Source organism: Zootermopsis nevadensis, unplaced genomic scaffold, assembly GCF_977971745.1.
Source record: "Zootermopsis nevadensis isolate Lab colony 2312 unplaced genomic scaffold, Znev_1.0 Znev_ptg000088c, whole genome shotgun sequence".
Classification (NCBI taxonomy): domain Eukaryota; kingdom Metazoa; phylum Arthropoda; class Insecta; order Blattodea; family Termopsidae; genus Zootermopsis; species Zootermopsis nevadensis.
In genome coordinates, this window is record NW_028259219.1 from 89,231 (window position 1) to 107,163 (window position 17,933).

At 39.3% G+C, this 17,933-nt stretch overlaps 2 protein-coding genes across 2 annotated transcripts in view; one reads left to right on the top strand and one right to left on the bottom strand.

Annotated features, from left to right (window-relative positions):
* Window positions 1–17,933, top strand: part of LOC147870864 (uncharacterized) — a 46,199-nt gene that overhangs the window by 25,938 nt on the left and 2,328 nt on the right. Inside the window, exons 10-14 of the mRNA XM_087341785.1 lie at window positions 830–963; window positions 1,092–1,217; window positions 1,488–1,578; window positions 1,895–5,291; window positions 16,923–17,183. The gene's annotated coding sequence lies outside the window, so the exon portion shown is untranslated. The remainder of the gene's footprint in view (window positions 1–829; window positions 964–1,091; window positions 1,218–1,487; window positions 1,579–1,894; window positions 5,292–16,922; window positions 17,184–17,933) is intronic.
* On the bottom strand, window positions 14,077–17,169 carry LOC110840799 (uncharacterized). Its single transcript, XM_087341787.1, has 5 exons — window positions 17,034–17,169; window positions 16,508–16,678; window positions 15,819–15,974; window positions 15,055–15,207; window positions 14,077–14,297 (listed from the first exon to the last, which is right to left on the bottom strand). The coding sequence occupies exons 1-5, from the start codon at window positions 17,091–17,093 to the stop codon at window positions 14,145–14,147; spliced, it is 693 nt and encodes a 230-aa protein (XP_087197913.1). The 5' UTR covers window positions 17,094–17,169; the 3' UTR covers window positions 14,077–14,144.

The window sequence follows — 17,933 nt, forward strand, 5'->3', positions numbered from 1 at the left end:
ATTAGTTTTATGTGAATTGAAGATGCTAGTTACTATACATCAAGGAACACGAATGCTAATAAAAAGAAAATAAGAATGTTCCAAATAGCTACAAAAGTTATAGAAGGCAGCCTGTGTTTGCACCCCCTTATTCAATGTAAATATTTTGTAAGCATCATTTGTTTCTTGATAAAATGAATTCTACAGATGCCAAAATTACTAGAATCAGAATAGTATTTTTGATACAAAAAGTATTGAAGTTCTTGGTTAGCTAGTTGCAGGAGTTCATACTCTTCTTTGCATATAAATCCCATCTGGCATTTGCTCTGATAATATTGCTTGTTCATGGCTTGTGCCGTCTTCAAAATCCAAATTTCACGCCGTGCTAATATTTGCTTTTATTTTAATGAGGTGGTTTGTTTGGTTCAACTCGTTCCATATCATCTCGATTGTGATAAATATTTCTCGAATGCAACCTGGTGGCATTAATGGGAACTAAGATCGGCCGTTTGATGTATCTAGTTCCATCTCGTAGTAACCATTGGAACTACTTGGAGTTGCTGATTGGCATATATTTGGGTTTATATGCGCTTAACAGAGTTTAACTTTCATATTTCACCCTGTGGTTTAAGGCGTTTTTGTAGGTTGGGTATGTTTGTGACACAAGGTGGCCCTACTTTGAAACGTGTATGGACGTTTGGAAAAATGAGAAAAGTTTTATGCTCCTGTCGTCGCTCAAATTTGATTTAAATATATCCTTACGAAATAGAGTTATACTTGTCGCCACAACGTAAGAGTATGTATGGTAATTCTTGAAATCTTTAAAGATTACTATTGTTTTATTTTGCAGACGCTGTAAATAAGCAGTAGATTATTTCGGAATTGCTTGCATTGCAGAGTGACGTGTCAAGCATCTTTCATAACTACAAAACATTGTATCAGATTTGTGTTGATACAGTACCAACACCAACAAAATGTCTTGAAGTAAGTTTTGGAATGCTTTAAACGGTTAAGTGGAATGCTTAAACTAGTAATGAATTTTCAGTATTCAGTACTTTTTGTGATGTACAAAGTAATACTTCACCCGATAAGTGTGATTTGAATTCTCACAGTGGTGAAAATGATGATCATTTGAGTTGGAGATCGATACAGAAGAATGCAAAAGGAAACTGACCAGCTTACTTGCTTCTCTGAGAAGAGAGAAAACAAAATGAAGAAACCTACCAGAATGGGAAAACGTTAGTCCTACGTAATTATAGTATATTTTATCAAGTTTTAGTTCAAATTCTTTCCTTTAACTAACCGACTTAGAGTGCCAAAACTTCCCTTCCTTTTGGCTTTGCTGTAATCGGGTAATTAGTAAAATAAAAGAAAAGAATAGGTAATAATATTTCTGTATTAGAGGTGTTCATATTTTCCTTAACAACATTAACGTAGGGTAGCTTACATTTTCTGTACCTACGTACAATTTGTTATCCTATTTTTAAAGAGTATTCCCACTGTTCTAGGTGCAGATGAAGTTACACTAGTACGTGGTTTGCATTTGAAACGCTGCAATTTATGTTGGATCGGAATGAACCACGGACCACACAAGACACGGTAAGTTCATCTTTAAGCATACAATTCTTGCCAGATCAGTGACCCCTCCTGAGTACAGTATTCAACAATTTCATCACGAATTTGTTGTACCATCCTATTGCCTCTTCGTGGTCTATTTACCAAAGGTAAAAGACCCGTGTTATCTTCAGTATCGTGTCTCCAGGTTCCCGGTCTCACATGTCCTTGTACGTCTTCATCAAAAGTCCCCAGAGGGGTATAAAGATTAGAAGATTCTTCATGTAACAGAGAGACGGACAATGTTTTTTTTTTAGTTTTATGTTATTTATTGTATTTTATTTTATTGTTTATTTTTCAGCTACAAAGTGGGACCACGGATATACAGAGTCTGGTGGAACCTCAACAGAGTCTCTGCCACAGGTGATGTTACGGAAAGTATTGACAATCGACGGAGGGGCAGAAAAGTGCACAATTTCTACAACTTCACTGCCTCCAACTTGTCAGAAGCAACCTCCTGGTAATAAATGTAATACTTGCATATTTATATTATGATACAGGCAACAAGAAGTTTCACACAAGATTAAAAATTTGTTTATGAACTATCTGCATACTAAATTTCATTAATTGAAAGTTCTTTGTTACTGGAATCAAATATTGTATTTACCATATTAATAGAAGCACATATTTTCATTAATTATTATCTGGGAATTACATAATAAAGTTGAAATAATGTCTGTAAAGTATAAATGCATCAAAGTATATTATTGGAAGAGAAGTTTTCTTCAAAACATACCAGAAAAAGGGGGCTGTCTAGAAGTCAAGTAAATATTGTATTTGTTCTGGTACTACTATTCTTGATTATGGCTGAAACTTTGAGGTAATTCCGTACCTTGTCAATAGCTAAACTTCTAACAGACGAACGAGAATTACACACAGTTTGGTGCCTTTGTCACTGTCCCTTTGATCTGCCCTCTGCAGGACATCTCTCCAGAGAATCCCACTGTCAGCACAACAGTAAATGCCTTGCTACACCATAAGTTTTGGTACTCCACTTTCTTGCCCTTTTGATACCGTTGTTATCATCTCGTACATTATCATGTTGCGGAACAGAAGGTTTGCAGTCTCTGACCTCGCTCTTTCCACATTTTTCACAAGTGTTCCTTATTCTCATATTAGTTCTGTGCCTTCCCAGCTTCTTGTGTGTTCACATAATCACTAACTAACTAACTAGATGGCTTACCGAACCCGAAGGTTCATCACCGAATTAACCAAAGCCCTCCACCGGACCCTGTCCTGGGCCAACAAAATCCAGTTTCCTTCAACTCCTATCTCCCATAGATCCCGCCTGAGATTATCCTCCCATCTACGTCTAGGTCTCCCCAGCGGTCTCTTCCCTTCAGGTTTCCCAACCAGTACCCGGTGCACACCTCTTGTCCCATCCATGCGCGCTACATGTCCCGCCCATCTCACTCTTCTCGACTTAATCACCCTCACAATACTGGGGGAGCAGTACAGATTTTTAAGCTCGTCATTGTGCAGTTTTCTCCACGCCCCATCGTCTTCCCTCTTAGGCCCAAATATCCTCCTCAACACCCGATTCTCAAACACCTGCAATCTGTGTTCCTCCCTCTGAGTGAGAGACCATGTTTCGCACCCATACAAAACAACAGGCAATATTATTGTTTTGTATACTTTAATTTTCAGGTTCTTAGAAATCAGACGGGAAGACAAAATATTTTGGACTGAGACGTTTTTTAAAATCAGTTAAAGCCAAATGTATATTTGCCGAATTCCCAACTCTTCTGTAATATCTACTTCACCGCCAAAATTGAATCAATCATTGACCTGTTCTTTTGAGAGCCATATTGTTTTTATGGTCCATTGTATTGTAACAATTGGTTTTTGGTGGTTTATGATCATAAGTATTTCTGCTGTATTGATATTTAATAGCTGCCATTGCATTATCTTTCCACTGTAAATGATAACTTTATCTCATCACGAGATATTTTGAGTCAGAAGAGAAAGTGATACTCGCTCCCTTGCAGTACTCGTGTATGGTGCAGTGTAATACTTCATTCTGTATTAGACAAGGATGGTTTCAGCGATGAAGATGGATGTCTTCTGTCATCAGGACGATGATGATGGAGGCATCAAGGACCTCTGAAATGTTGGCAGACTTCTACATGGTGCAAAAACCCAGAAGACTGCCATCTTCAGACTCACTGCCGTGAAAACCTCAAACCCTAAATAGTTTCAGTGATCTTGTTGCAGTTTTCATGGTCCCTTTTGATACACCTGTTTTATTCTGCAAGACCCATTTGAGCTTTGCAAGGTTAATGTTGATGCCATTCTTTTCTTCAGTTAATACCTGATAATGACATTTTGTTGTTCTAATGTCAGTTCTTGATTAAGAACTGTTTCTGTGGGGAACTTGAACACCGAGGACTGTTTTTATGATTTTTCTGTGACAAATTGTTTTTATTCTTTGAGCTTATCTGTATCCAGCAGTGAGTCACGCAAGAATATTGCAAAAGAGTATAATAACACTCTATTTTTATGACTGCTTATTTGGAGTTATTGTCAGCGGCCAACGCAGTATCACATGCAGAAGACAGGTCATGGTACGTCACAGCTGCAAAATATTTCCCGTTTTTGGGTTCTTCTGCATCTTTTGCTCAGCATTATACTGTGATGTTCAAAATCTTGATCTTATTAAACATAACGAATGCTTTATTTATTTATTTAGTAAAATTGTCGCAGATGTGTCCTAAGGAAACTTTCTTTCTGTTTGCTAAATTACAACTTTAATTCTGTAAAGTTTTGCGATAAATCTGCTGCTCCATTTAAAGTCACATACAGTTTTGGCATTATTCAGTTGGCACACTGCAATAATGGCCCAGTATTTTGTTTGTTATTTTACTGGTGATGGAAAACTGTCGGCAAAGTGTTCAACACCTGTTACATTCATGTTGTTCATATAGTATAGTGATTGTTTTTTTTAAATTAATTGTCTGGAATTATCCTGGAGGGGTTCCTCTGTCTAGTAATATATGAGAGAGAACAAAAGCGTATTTATCTGTGTGTTGCATATGTGTAGTGACAGACATGCATTAATAACTAATCTCAATTAGGGGTGATGGATTAATCAGGATCAAATTCTTCATTCCTTACTATATACAGCATTTTCATGTAAAAAAATTAGTGCTGTTATAGTTTTTACTTGAGTAAATTGCTCCTGAAATTTTAGTAATATATTGTTTGTTTATATGTAAAGAGAATAGAAGGGCACTAGGTGCATCTAAATTATTTATTAAAATGGATATTTGATTTGTCAACTTCTTTTATTGCATACACTGTAACATCCTGGATCTGATTTAGCCATGTGTGTATGGAAAGAGGGAGATGATTAAGAATTTAGCTTTACCTGGTGATCATGAAACCAAGGCCAGGGGTGGTATCACACTTGAAAAGTGGAGGATGTGGAGTACTGACATGTTCTTTGACACCAGACTCATGTAATATACATGTTACAGAAGTCAGCTTAAACATTCTGCAGGATTTGTGATCAGTCCTTACCTTAGTTGATATCCCAACAGAGATTGGTCTGGCTACAGACACAGGATTCATTTTACCGGGCTAGAATCAGCATGGTGGCAGCACTGTCATAATGACAGGAAACTTGAATTCGCAAGGGTTGGCAGCGTTGGAAATCTTGAGCACTTAGCTATAGTAAGCTTTTGCAGTTGGTGGCAGTGGTAAGTTAGTATATTATATGGTTTTATGTGGATGGCGTTCGTGTGTGGAAGTGTGTTGTTGAGAGTGATTATGTTGTAATAGAATACAGATTTTAAAGGAGTCGGTCGTTTTCATTATAGTAAAGCTTTGCAACTGTGACAGATTATTAGTGAGGTAAATATATATTTTTATTATCTTTCGGATTTCCTTGTTGGCTTCTATTTTACTAACGCTTAGAATGCCAGTTAAGAATTTGGGTTCCCTACGAATCGTGCAGACTGCAGGGAATTCACCATCTCTTTACTTTACAAAACAGTGGAGTTCAGCTGACTAAAATAACACGCAGTATTTTTATTGATGTGAAGTTCATTTTACTGCTGTAGAAAAAGTTCATGATTATGCCATTTCCTTTGAAGGGCTGCCAACTTAGTTTGTAACAGTGGCATTCATACTGCTACGGTATTCCCTGCGGTGTACTCATTTTAATCACAATATGTCATACATTGCAAAATATTGAAATGTGGGAAGCAGGAGAAAAATATGATTTCACTTCACTGTCAGATAGTGTAGAAGTATAATCACACATCCACATGCAGATATCAGTGGATGACGATGTTGTCTTCTGGCACAAAAGAACTGGTTTTTTGGGATGCAGTTCATCATTTTAATAAGGCAAGTTGAAATATCTTATGAAGCCTAATTCTGAAACATTAACCCTTGCTGTTCCATATAACTCCACTATTCCCTGGTATTAATAAAATGCCCTTTTTGGCATTATGTTTTAGTATGTTACATGCAGCAGCAAGAAATGTTTTATTTTGCTACAGTCTACTGTAGTAGGACTTTAATAAGAGCCATCATTTTACAATCATTTGATTCCTTGAAGACTGGTCAGCATGTTATAGAAGTGTGTACATCGTGTGTATTTTGTAGTACTGCTTTTCAGCGTTTTTAATACAATGGTTTTATGTTTGAGGTTTTCAAAAGGTTAAATTTACTGGAATCAAGGAAGGAGGCTTGAAAAATGCAATGACAGAAGTCCATAAAACAGTCTTCCTTGAAAATGAAGTTCATTAACTTAGAAGATATTTTGTTGGAAAAAGTTATGAAAAACGATCTTTACATTCTTTATGGGCAAATATCATTCGGCAGTGGCACCAATTTTGAAAAAACTGAATTATTTTATTTTATTGACTTGTTAAATTTGAAGAGTGTGGGGTGAAGTGTAATTATTTGTTGTCCTTTATATTTGTCCATTTATTGAAATTGTGATTGTGGTATTTTGGCCCTTTATTTTGTTGTTGGTATATGAAATTTGTTTAAATAGAGTCAAAATAAGAAGAATACTGAAATGTTGTAAATTTTTTCATTTATATTGTCTGCTCTTTTGTGTTATTTGTTTATAGAGGTATTTTTTCTAAAAGTGAGTCTAAATGTAGATATGTTATAAAGCCAATCCATCCTTGTAAATGCTACTGTCAAGGAAGATGCTGAATTAATAAAAATTATTTTAGGAATTAAATTTATTAAATTTTGTATATGACAAAAAAGCGTGAGTTTTCATCACTGTAGAAAATTTAGTGCCAAGTCTTTTAAAGAAGATTCTCAGTCATTAATTTTCAGCACAGAAGGTCCGATGCTAAATACACCATCATAACAGCATTAACCAAATGTTTGCAATTCCTGGCTACCAAATTTTGGTGATCGCCATAGACTTTTGAAAGAGGCCAAGTCAGTGCTGCCTCACTTCGATGTGCTTACAAGTCAGGTTCACTATAGGACATAATGGGTTAATTTCTTCCATCATTTGATTTTGGCATGGGTACCTGAGTGATAATATAGAACTGCGCTCATTCCAGTTGTCCTTGTGCTGAAAGTTCGGTGATTCATGCTGCCATTGCAGTTCTAATACTTATCTGGACTGCCTTCCCTGGAAACCCTATTCTGTATTGGTTATGTGTAGTAAATTATGAAAGTGTTATTTTTAGTGTTTCTCAGTGACCAGACCTCAAAGAACATGGAAAAGCATCATGACTTGAAATTAACTTACATTCTTAGAAGTTCTAGTAGACAAAAATCCAGTGCAGAGGTGAGATGTAAAATAGTTTTAATGGTTATTAATATCTGTTACATGACGTGTATATATGAAATTGTTTTGTTATTGTCATTCAGATTGTTCCATCAGTGGAAGTAAATTTAGAAATCCTTCAGGCATTTCTGTTGCTCAAAGAAACGAACAGAGCGGAACAACAACGGAATCCCTAAATGTGGTAGAAGAAATAACAGACCTGCCTATTTTATTGTTTTCTTTTGATGCCAGAAAGATAAATGAGAGACAAAATGACACAAGATTATGTTATAGACAGTACAGGAGCATTTTCACAGTCAGTGTAAATAAAACAGATGTAAGAAGTTGTTTTATTCTGCTCTTTGATTGCATTCCATTAAAAGCGTGACAGATTTTAAATATTTGGGAGCAACAATAATTAATCGAAATGATACTCATGAGGAAATCAGGAGGTGACTGTGTTCTGGAAACGCTTGACACTTCTCAGTTCAAAATACTTTGTCTTACCGTCTGATTTCTAAGAAACTAAAGATTAAAATATACAAAACAGTAATTTTGTATGGGTGCAAAACGTGGTCTCTTACTCTGAGGGAGGAACACAGATTGAAGGTGTCTGAGAAATTTTGTATTTGGTCTTCCATTCTAATAAAGACACATTTTACACATGCGTTTACAATTTAAACATTATGAACATGTGTAATTATGGAACTAATATAGAGAAAATCATTTTTGAAAGAAGTCCTAGTCGTTTGTGGGGCCAAGTTTATTACATTATCATTAAGTTCATGACGGAGATAGCAAGCACCTCTGAAACGTCTGTAGACTTCTACCTGACTACACGGCACAACCCATAAGACAACCATCTTTCCGTTTTATCAGGTACAAAGCTCGTAATGGAAACCATAAACGTAGTATGAGACCTTAAATTGCCAAATGAGGCGAGCTTCCTTTCACATTAATGAAAGAATATAACGTCTCAATTTGGTAATTTAAAAATATGATATTTTTTAATAAATTAATAATGTTCTGTTTGAAGATTTCTGTCTTCTGGGTTATTGCGCTGTGTAGTCTGGTCGATGTTAACCAACGTTTCAGAGGTCATACTGCCTCCGTCATCAGGGCGATGAATATGCCAATAGGGTGTGAGGAGTTGGATTTTATAGGCAGGGACGTGAAAGGTGTAGCCTGCCCCGAGCCAATGGGAGCAGGTATGGGAGTGGACCAATGGTAGCACGTGGGCGAGGGTGGGAGAGGGAGAGAAATGTTCTGTTTCATTCGCAGTTGAGATTATTTGGTTCATAATGTTGTGATATCCGTTTTTGAAAGTGTTTCTGCAGTGGCACTGTCAAGGTTAATTGTGTGTCTCAGAGATGGCGCACGCATTTTATTCCAACAGCACGCATTACCAACCATACTTATTTTTATATACTTTTCCGATGATGCGATACAGAAACCATAACAAGCTAATTCCACGCGTTAAAACATTTGTAATTATAGAAACTGAAACTTTTGGGATGTATCCAAATTAAAATTGTTCGTTCAAACACTCAGCACAAGTCTTTAAGATTGTCATGCTGTTATCCGGTCTGTTCAAAGACTTCACGACTTAAGAAGTGTCACTGGTTCGTGAAGAATTAGAGACTCAACGTGAATCAAGCGTTCTGCTTCATGATTATCCATCGCGTCCCACAAAGTCTAATCGATTTTGCTCGCGAATTATCGCATCTAGGATTTCAGGACTCCATCACCGACAATCAAAGCGACATCTGATAGAAATCGCTTGGAAAGAAGGAATAGAAGGTTGGGGACTATGATGCGTGCACTATAGCAATCTGAAATCAACTTATTACATTTATTTACATATATTTTAAGCTTCTTTAACTTTAAATATACAGAATATATTACACTTGCTTAGATTCATGTAAGGTCTTACATCAGAGAATACCGGCCGGTCAAGGACGACCTAGGACTGAAGACGCCTGGCGTACACAGCGTTCCCTGTGAGTGCGGAAAAGTCTACATCGGCCAGACGGAAATCTTCATACTCACCGCTGTGAAAACCCCAAATCTTACACTTCACTTTCGTTACATATTATGCCATCCGAGAAATTATCAGCGCCACCTTTTTGCCAAACGTAAGATTTTGTAATCGAACTTTTCTGACCAAATTTATTTTGGATGGAGATCTCTGTCGATAAAAAAGTTTACGTCACAAGGGTAATTAGTGCGTCATAATATTAAATTTGGTTTATTTTTAACTAATTTGACTCTCTACTCTCACGAGTAAAATCATTGATATGACACCAAATATATCGATCGTCGTCATTCTGACCACAGACTTCGGCGAGACTCTGCATCTGACCATCTGAAAGTAAAATAAACAGCTCTGATCGCAGACAGGCTCAAGGTCATTTGTAGCAGCTGAGCTTTGCCGTGGGTTCAGTTGTCCACGGACCGCTGCCAGAACAGTTTCAAGTGCTCTGATAAAAGTGTCATGTGACCTGGAAGATGCAGTGTTGTGACCTCCTCCTCTACAGTGAAGTCAAGAATGAGAACAATGTGACCTGTGACCATCTACTAGAAGCAAACTTCCTCTCGAATTCTTGGTATGAAATGATTTTTCATCCCCTCCATCAACAAGACCAAATCTTCGTACGTTGGAACCAGGCGGCATCTATCTTTCGTTTCAAGTAAGTGCAGTGGGGCGCCTCGAATTCTGCATCGGTATTGCAGCAGGTAATCAGGTCGACTGTCTCGCCAAAACAATTTCCCGCCTGTTACCGAACCGAAGGCTCGCCATATTCTTTGCTATTCTGCGCCAGATGATTCCACGGAAGACTGTACTTATTCACGCTCCATTTTAATATTATACCGCGATCTGCGTCTAGCCGTACCAGGGAACTGGCTCTCATTGCGTCTATGATACCGCCAGCCAATCGCCTCAAGACGTGAAATGAATCGTCACGCGTGTTAATTGGGGGCGTGGCACAAGGCCCAGGTTCGTTCCGGCCTTCGGACCTTCTCACAGAAACGACCGATAAACTTCCACCTCGTCAGCCGAAATGCGCCGAATACATAAGAGAACGCGAGGCGATTCAACGATCACGAGGTTACACTCTGTCCATTCTAAGTTGGCACCCGCGGCACATGGGCCCATCCGAACATTCTTTCATTGTGAGCTTCATCGTCTGTTTAAGACAAACAACGTGGAAAGAGACCACTCGGAAGACCAAGGGGTAGATGGTAGGATAATATTAAAGAGAATCAGTGAATGTGTGAGGACGTTGACTAAATCCATCCGATCTTAACCACAACTGAAAAGTGGGGACACGTTTTAATGAAACTCGCCAAATCTCAGGATCGATGGAGAGGGACAGACAGACATCACAAAGCTGTTAGGCACGTTTGCAACTTTTCGTAAGGAACGTTCTGATATAATTTCTCTTCTTATGTGTGTCCCCCCGACACTTCCTTTGGAAAACTCATACAGAGTAATCACAACATCGCATAAAACCCGCGATTGTACTCACCAAAAAATTTTCCTCTCATTCTTATTTAAACCAAATGCGAATTAATTGGGGAAAAAACATGGCGGCTAATTGGGCTTGTTAGCGTAAATGACTATTGTCTGTTATTAAGCGACCTTTGAAAATACGAAACTGGTGTGAACAGAAGAAGATTTTAATAAAATTGGGCGTGTGACGGGGGTTATTTTGTTTTCTCTGAAATCTAAACTTCTATATATTTTCATTAGGGACGTTTTAAAAAAACAGCTCCAACACAAAAGAACGGCTTCCCCGAAACCAAGTCAGATCAGAGCAGTGCATTGTGACATACGGGCAGTTAGAGGAACAGGAACTCACAGAGAATATGATCGATCAGTGGGTCGATATTGACAAAGGAGGATTAGTGTGTCACTAATTAACTGTCGTCTGCTGCACGTACGTCAAAGCACGTCCTTCGTTAGGAAATTAATTTGGATAATGATTTATAACCTATAAAACTATAAACTTAGCCATTCATTGTAACGCAGATGATGGCGTATACACGGACCAGAATTTAAGAGTGTAATTAAACCTCTGACGTCTTCCTCGTGGTTTGTTTCGTCTTGGGACGCCGTCGGTTGGAAATCAGCAAGTTTAAAAAATCGTCAATAAATCATCATCATCCGAATCCCACAGATGAACAACTGAGTTTGAGATAATTAAAATGTCACAGATGTTAACAAGGCGATCAGGTTTAATGCATTTACATTAAGGTATTCCAGAAAGATTTAAGCTTTAATGAAATATTTGCCTTGCATCAAAATCCCGTTCTTTAAACAGGTGACTTAGTCGTGAGTTCATCACATTACCAACAATTACCATAAATTGTTGCCTCTGAACCAGCAACTCTTCAAGGTCGCCCTTCGATCGAGTCTCAGAGTCAGCTCAGCAAAACTGCGATGTCGTCTCGTGTTCTGCTCGTAACACGTGAGTAATGCGATGCTGATGTCAGACATTTGTCAGGGCAGACAGACGACGTGTGAAAGGCGTTCTCTCGAGAGTAACACACGGACTTGTTCACACACACCACGACCTCTCGACTCGGCATTTTTCCCTTCGAAATTGCACTTAAAGAACCAAGTCGCTTCCGGGTCCAATCTTCTGCGACTTTAAGAGAGTTTCAGAGGCTTTTTATATTCCAATACATTTTAATTAGGACTTTCTTTACACAGAGCTGGAGGGGGGCAAGGCCACTGAATGGAGTGTGTTATTTCTACGCAAATATGAAGGCTATTATGTTTCAGAAATAAATGCTTTTCTGGAAAGTGGGCACCTAGAAACGTATTACTGAATTGACATACGAGAATCCTCCTTGAGAAGCTGGTGGTGGCTCAGCTGGCTTAGAAATTCTCCCATCGGAAAACTTGTCTCAAGATATCTGCGAGCTTCGTTGACGGCTAGAAATTCACAAGCCGAAGACCAGTCAGTGCGGGTGGGACGGGAGGGAAATCTGTAACGCTGTGACGTCATGCTCACCCCTTCCCCTTATTCGTCTCGGACGTAGCACAAGCATTGTCTTCTACTCAAATACAGCATCTATAATCTCAGAATAAAATAGATTTATATAATAGATGGCCCAAGGCATAATTTTTCTGTTCTTGCGAAGATATTTGAGGAACTGAGGGTACAAACCCGTAAGCCGTGTATGGATCAAGACTGTAACTGTCAGTTCCGACCCAGCGATGCGCTCCGCGTACTCACCTGATAGTTTTTTATATTCGTGAGGACCGTCGGAACTGGGTATTGCGTGATGTCTGTTGATATCCGTCGTTTATCTTCTGTTTTTGTAAGGTATTACGAATGTCATTATTTGTTGTTATATTGTTTGAAAAAAAAACCCTGATTTGTTGTTCATGGAAAGAAAGTTGCTGTACAGCTTACACCTTCTCCCACCCTCTTAGAAGGGCGCGTCAGTCGGCGAACGTTTGAACTGGCCGCCAGCCTCTTGGAGTCGCAATTTTTATTTATCGTCCTAACTGCAATAAATACATTCTACTTGCGTGGATCGAAATATATAAACTAACTAATAAAGAGAAAATATATTTTTAAATGATGTTATTGTGTCTAAAATATGTATCAGTAAATGTCGGAAGGTGGATCGTGATGTTGATATTGTATTTCAGAGTAAACAACTGATATATGAATTGCCTTTCGCCAAAGCATTATTATTATTTATTGAACAATTATAAAGACATAACTGAACCCCAAGTCGTGATTTCCTGCGCAGAATACTGAAAAGTTATTGTCGATTGACATTTTAAAGACTAGATATTTTTTGGTGGCTGGAGATAAAGTTTTGTTTGTAGTGAAATCTATATTTTAACCAAATGCTGCATTAAAGAGAAATTGTTCTGTTCATATAAGCACAACTAAAAGTTTAGTAACTGTAATAAACAGAGAGCAAATAATAATTGTCATGTGACATGACAGCAGTAACCAAAAGGTTTCGGCTAATGAAGCCACAGTCAAACTACGCAGTTGCCATTTCCCCCCCCCACCCCCTACATTTCCCCTCCGCTCCTTGGGACTGCGTTGCCCTGTAACTTGTAAGACCTTCACCCACAGTTCAGCCTTTTCCATAAAAATCTCTTTTGGCTCTGGGGTGTTGGCCCTGTGAGGGTGGGGACGTTCACTGTGGTAAATTATTTTCCTTTATAAAACGGCGGACGTGGCTCCGGTGTACATTTTTTCTTCTTTTTATTCTTGGTCATGCAAATATATTTACTTACTGATTTGTGTTCTTTGGTTATTTGTTGGTCCACATAGCAGATTAATGCACAATCAAGTTAAATTAATTTCATGGGCGGTTGCCTGACAGTATCGTAGTCAGTGACGACCCGTCCGTAAGGCAAGCGAGCTCGGGGTGTCATATGAAGCGGGCAATCGCTCGTTGTGTCCTACGTGAGAGAAACATTCCTGCGCACGCACCTTCCGTGTACTACACGGCCAGCGCAGCGACTCACGCGAACATATCGAAATATCTGATCTCGGAATCCGGCCGCTTTACTCTCCTGATCGCTTCGCTGTAACCTAGGACAGCGCCACACAAACAGCCAGTTTGCTATTTCCGCTTCACCCACGCAACTCGCATTTAATCGCTCACGTAGGAAACCGGGTTAGAGCTGAAGAGCTGTATAATTTTTCAAAAAGTGAAAAGTTCATTCTTTGTGTTTATGAATAAAACTCATCATATAAAATTTATAAAATTGTTTATGTACATTTTTTTCCTGCAATAATTATTGGAATACATGGACATTAATTTAATGTTCTTGTATTCCAATAATTGCGCATCCAGTGCTCACAAGTCCTGTGCAAAGCAACACCCACAGGTGGAAATCCTCCAGCCCAGAGGCTTCCTGGCATCGCCGCCACTCCGGCTTATATCGGGCCACATATACGTAGACCCGAGCAAGCTGAGGCATGGAACAAAACAGAAAAAATTAGAAAACAATAATAAAAACATTTCGTAACTCACAACAAAGCGATACCCGTCACATCTGAAATGAAATGTTGATTTAAGTCAAGCGAGTGAATCGAAATTATGCTCTTGTATTATTGCTACTGTACTTACAAATTAATTGTGACCAAAGGAATTTCTAAACAGATCAACAGAAAATGGGTATTTACGAGCATCGATTAGCGGCTTAAAATGGCAGGCCAAAGTCCTCATATTTTAAACTGGAGTCTACTTATTACAAGCAGTTTTAAAAAGTCATGGGGGTTTCCCTATTAAAGGAAAGACCAAGTGATTCGAAGACTGACTTAATGCACACACGTTCATTTAGCTTATAAAGAACGCGGAATGTTCGGGCCTGTCAGCGAGGTTTTATGACACGCAGACTAATTAAATTGTCTGATCAGTTAAGCGAAATTATAATTAGCTCCAATTTCGTTCACTTAATGCCGATCCTAGTATTTTCTCTTTCATAGCAAATTTCCCTACTTGTTAGATCCTGCACTCTCCGATATTTTTCTTATTATCAGTGATTTATTTTGGTTTCCTTCTGGCCCCACTTTCTCCGCTCCTCTTTCGCCTTGTTTTAAATAATTTACACTTCTACGTAACAAGACTACGTCAAAGGTCACAGGATCTTCGCGGCAAAGAATCTCGTAGATCGTTCAAGGCTTAGGCAGGACCAGAAAGGGCGTGTGAGACAACGTGTCACTTACCACGAAATCGACAGCGAAGCCGGTCGACACCACTATCGGAGTGTAACCGTGGGAATCTTTGTCCCCATCTATCACCAAAGCCAATTTCACGGATAAGGTGAATAGCATTGCCGCCATTGCTAGCGTCTTCTTCACACACTTCAGCCTTGGGTGCTGTAATGAGAAAGTGTAAATATTTTAATCCCTGTGATCAAGATCTGCAATTGCGTATCCTCATTCATGATTTATGCGTCTCTTAAGGTCACTGTAGTACCGTGCACTTGTTAAATACCTCGGAAAAATAAGTTCTTGAACAGCGCGAACAGGCAAATTCTCGGAGACTTGACTTTCCCTCCATAATTACAATTGTCAAGGGATTGAGGTAATTCCGTCCTTGAACCTTTCTTGAATCTGGGTTCTCCCAGCAAGCCTCACTGCAAACGGTGTCGTCGTAGAGAACTTACCTGAACTGACGGTTCTGTACTACAGACCTTGAACTTGTCCACAAAGAAGTTGTGTCTGCAAAATCCTGCGGACCTCTTTGAGATGTTCTTCCACGAAGAACATCTCAGTAATGTGAAACTATTTTGGTTTCCTTCTGGCCCCATTTTCTCCACTCCTCCTTCGCCTTCTTTTAAATAATTTACACTTCTGCGTAATAAGACTATGTCAAAGGTCACAGGATCATCGCGGCAAAGAATCTCGTAGATCGTTCAAGGCTTAGGCAGGAACAGAATGAGCGTGCGAGCAACGAACACAGAAACCTAAGACTACGTGTCACGTACCAAGAGAATGACGGTGATGGCCACCAAGAATGTCAGGGTAATTACTGACGGGGTATGGTCTTCCTTCTCCCTCATCCTGTTGATGGCCTTTCCTTGGCCCCAGATGTTCAAAAACTGGGCCACCTCCGCAATGGCGATGCCCAGTTTCTTTTTCCACTGTAATGAGAAAGTGTAAATATTTTAATCCCTGCGATCAAGATCTGCAATTGCATATCCTGATCGATGATTTATGCGTCACTTAGGGTTATTTACCTCGGATTAATATTTATCTTTGATAATAATAAGTTCTTAAATTAGCGAGTTCATAAAAACGGTCTCTCGGCTTACATCGGGGAATTTGCCTGGAAGAACCGAGGAAAACCCAGTTTTCTAGACGAGTTTCTGCCGACATTCAGACCTGAGTCATTTTGATTTGCTAAAGTGTAAATATTTTAATCCCTGTGATCAATTACGTATCTTGATTGATGATTTGTGCATCACTTAAGTGCAATTTCGAATACGAGGCTCCCTTAAAAATGTGCGTTTTGGGGTTCCTGTTGCCACCCCCCGGAAAATCACGATTTACAAAAATAAATTGTACAATTCCAGAAATCAGATTTATTGGTGGCATTTGAGGTTCTGACGGCGGTGAAGACGTGGCTTAGTCATCGCACTCTTGAGCCCTGAATGGCTCGAGACTTCGATCTTACCGCTGGATCAAGGATCTTCTTATGCTGGGTGATGCCTAAGGCTCCCCCAGCAATTACGACTGCATAAAACGTGCAGTCGACCCAGTACTCGAATGTATCTAGCTCGCAGCAACATTCCAGGATCCACACCCATTTGTAGGTATGGCATCCCCAGATGTAGCCCCGAACAATCTGAGGCACGGAACAAAACAGAAAAAATCAGAAAATAAAAACAAAGGCGAGTCTGATTACATTTCGTAACTCACAACAAAGCGATACCCGCCACATCTGAAATGAAATGTTGATTTAAGTTACGCGAGTGAATCGAAATTATGCTCAAACTGGTTTCCTTCTGGCCCCACTTTCTCCACTCTTCCTTCGCCTTCTTTTAAATAATTTACGCTTCTACGTAATAAGATTATGTCAATGTTCACAGGGACGCAGGATCATCGCGGCAAAGAATTTCATAGATCATTCAAGGGTTAGGCAGGAACAGAATGAGCATGTGAGCAATGAAGACAGAAACCTAAGACTACGTGTCACGTACCTGCAATACGATGGTGAATAACACGATGGCCAACACAAACCAGCGGACGTCGTGTCCCATCTTGTTGGCGATCAGGAACACCACCTGGCTCGCTAAAGGGACGATTATGGCCCCCAGAGCGAGCAACCTCTGAAACCACTTCAAGCATAGGTGATGTAATGAGAAAGTGCAAATATTTTAATCCCTGCGATCAAGATCTGCAATTGCGTATTTTGATCGATGATTTATGCGTCACTTAGGGACACTTCAGCACCCTGCACTTGTTATTTACCTTGGAATAATATTTGTTATTGATAATAAAAGTTGTTAAATTATCGAGTTCATAAAAACGGTCTCTCGGCTTACATCGGGGAATTAGCCTGGAAGAACCGAGGAAAATCCAGTTTTCTAGACGAGTTTCTGTCGACATTCAGACCCGAGTCATTTTGATTTGCTAATTTTTCTCTCCATGCGTGTGTTTTAAGGGCAAATACGCAGTCGAATGCCTGCGTGCCTCATTCTCAAAGGAAATTCCGGACGCCGTCAGAGTTCTTTACGTGAATGTGGAGTCTTTCAAGGACGAAGAATCGAAGGTTTCCTTTATTTATGCTTCCACGGCATTTCTTAGCTTCTAGTAAAATAAGAATTATCTAAAACCTTCTCTGCATAAATTCGACTCTCCCACCTCTAGCGTAGTTTTTCAAAATGAAATTAAGTATCTCTGGCAAAAATCACGTGACTGTACCATTAGGTCCACTTATGAGTAACGTTGAGAGTAACAAATCAACTTCCTTTCGTCAGAAATTATTTTTAAGATTTGTTGCACGTTGTGTTATGTTATGTTTCCTCCTACTGCGTCGGCCGCCCGCCACGCCAACAACTACTTCGCCTCAGATTTTCCTCAGTCACTCATGTCAGTGA

Excerpts from the sequence above, each read along its gene's own strand:
- LOC110840799 (XM_087341787.1), bottom strand. The coding sequence starts at position 17,093 with ATGGGACACGACGTCCGCTGGTTTGTGTTGGCCATCGTGTTATTCACC. Across the intron at positions 15,975-16,507 it reads AGAAGATCCTTGATCCAGCG|TGGAAAAAGAAACTGGGCAT; the intron begins GTAAGATCGAAG and ends TTCTCATTACAG. Across the intron at positions 14,298-15,054 it reads GCTTCGCTGTCGATTTCGTG|CTTGCTCGGGTCTACGTATA; the intron begins GTAAGTGACACG and ends TCCATGCCTCAG.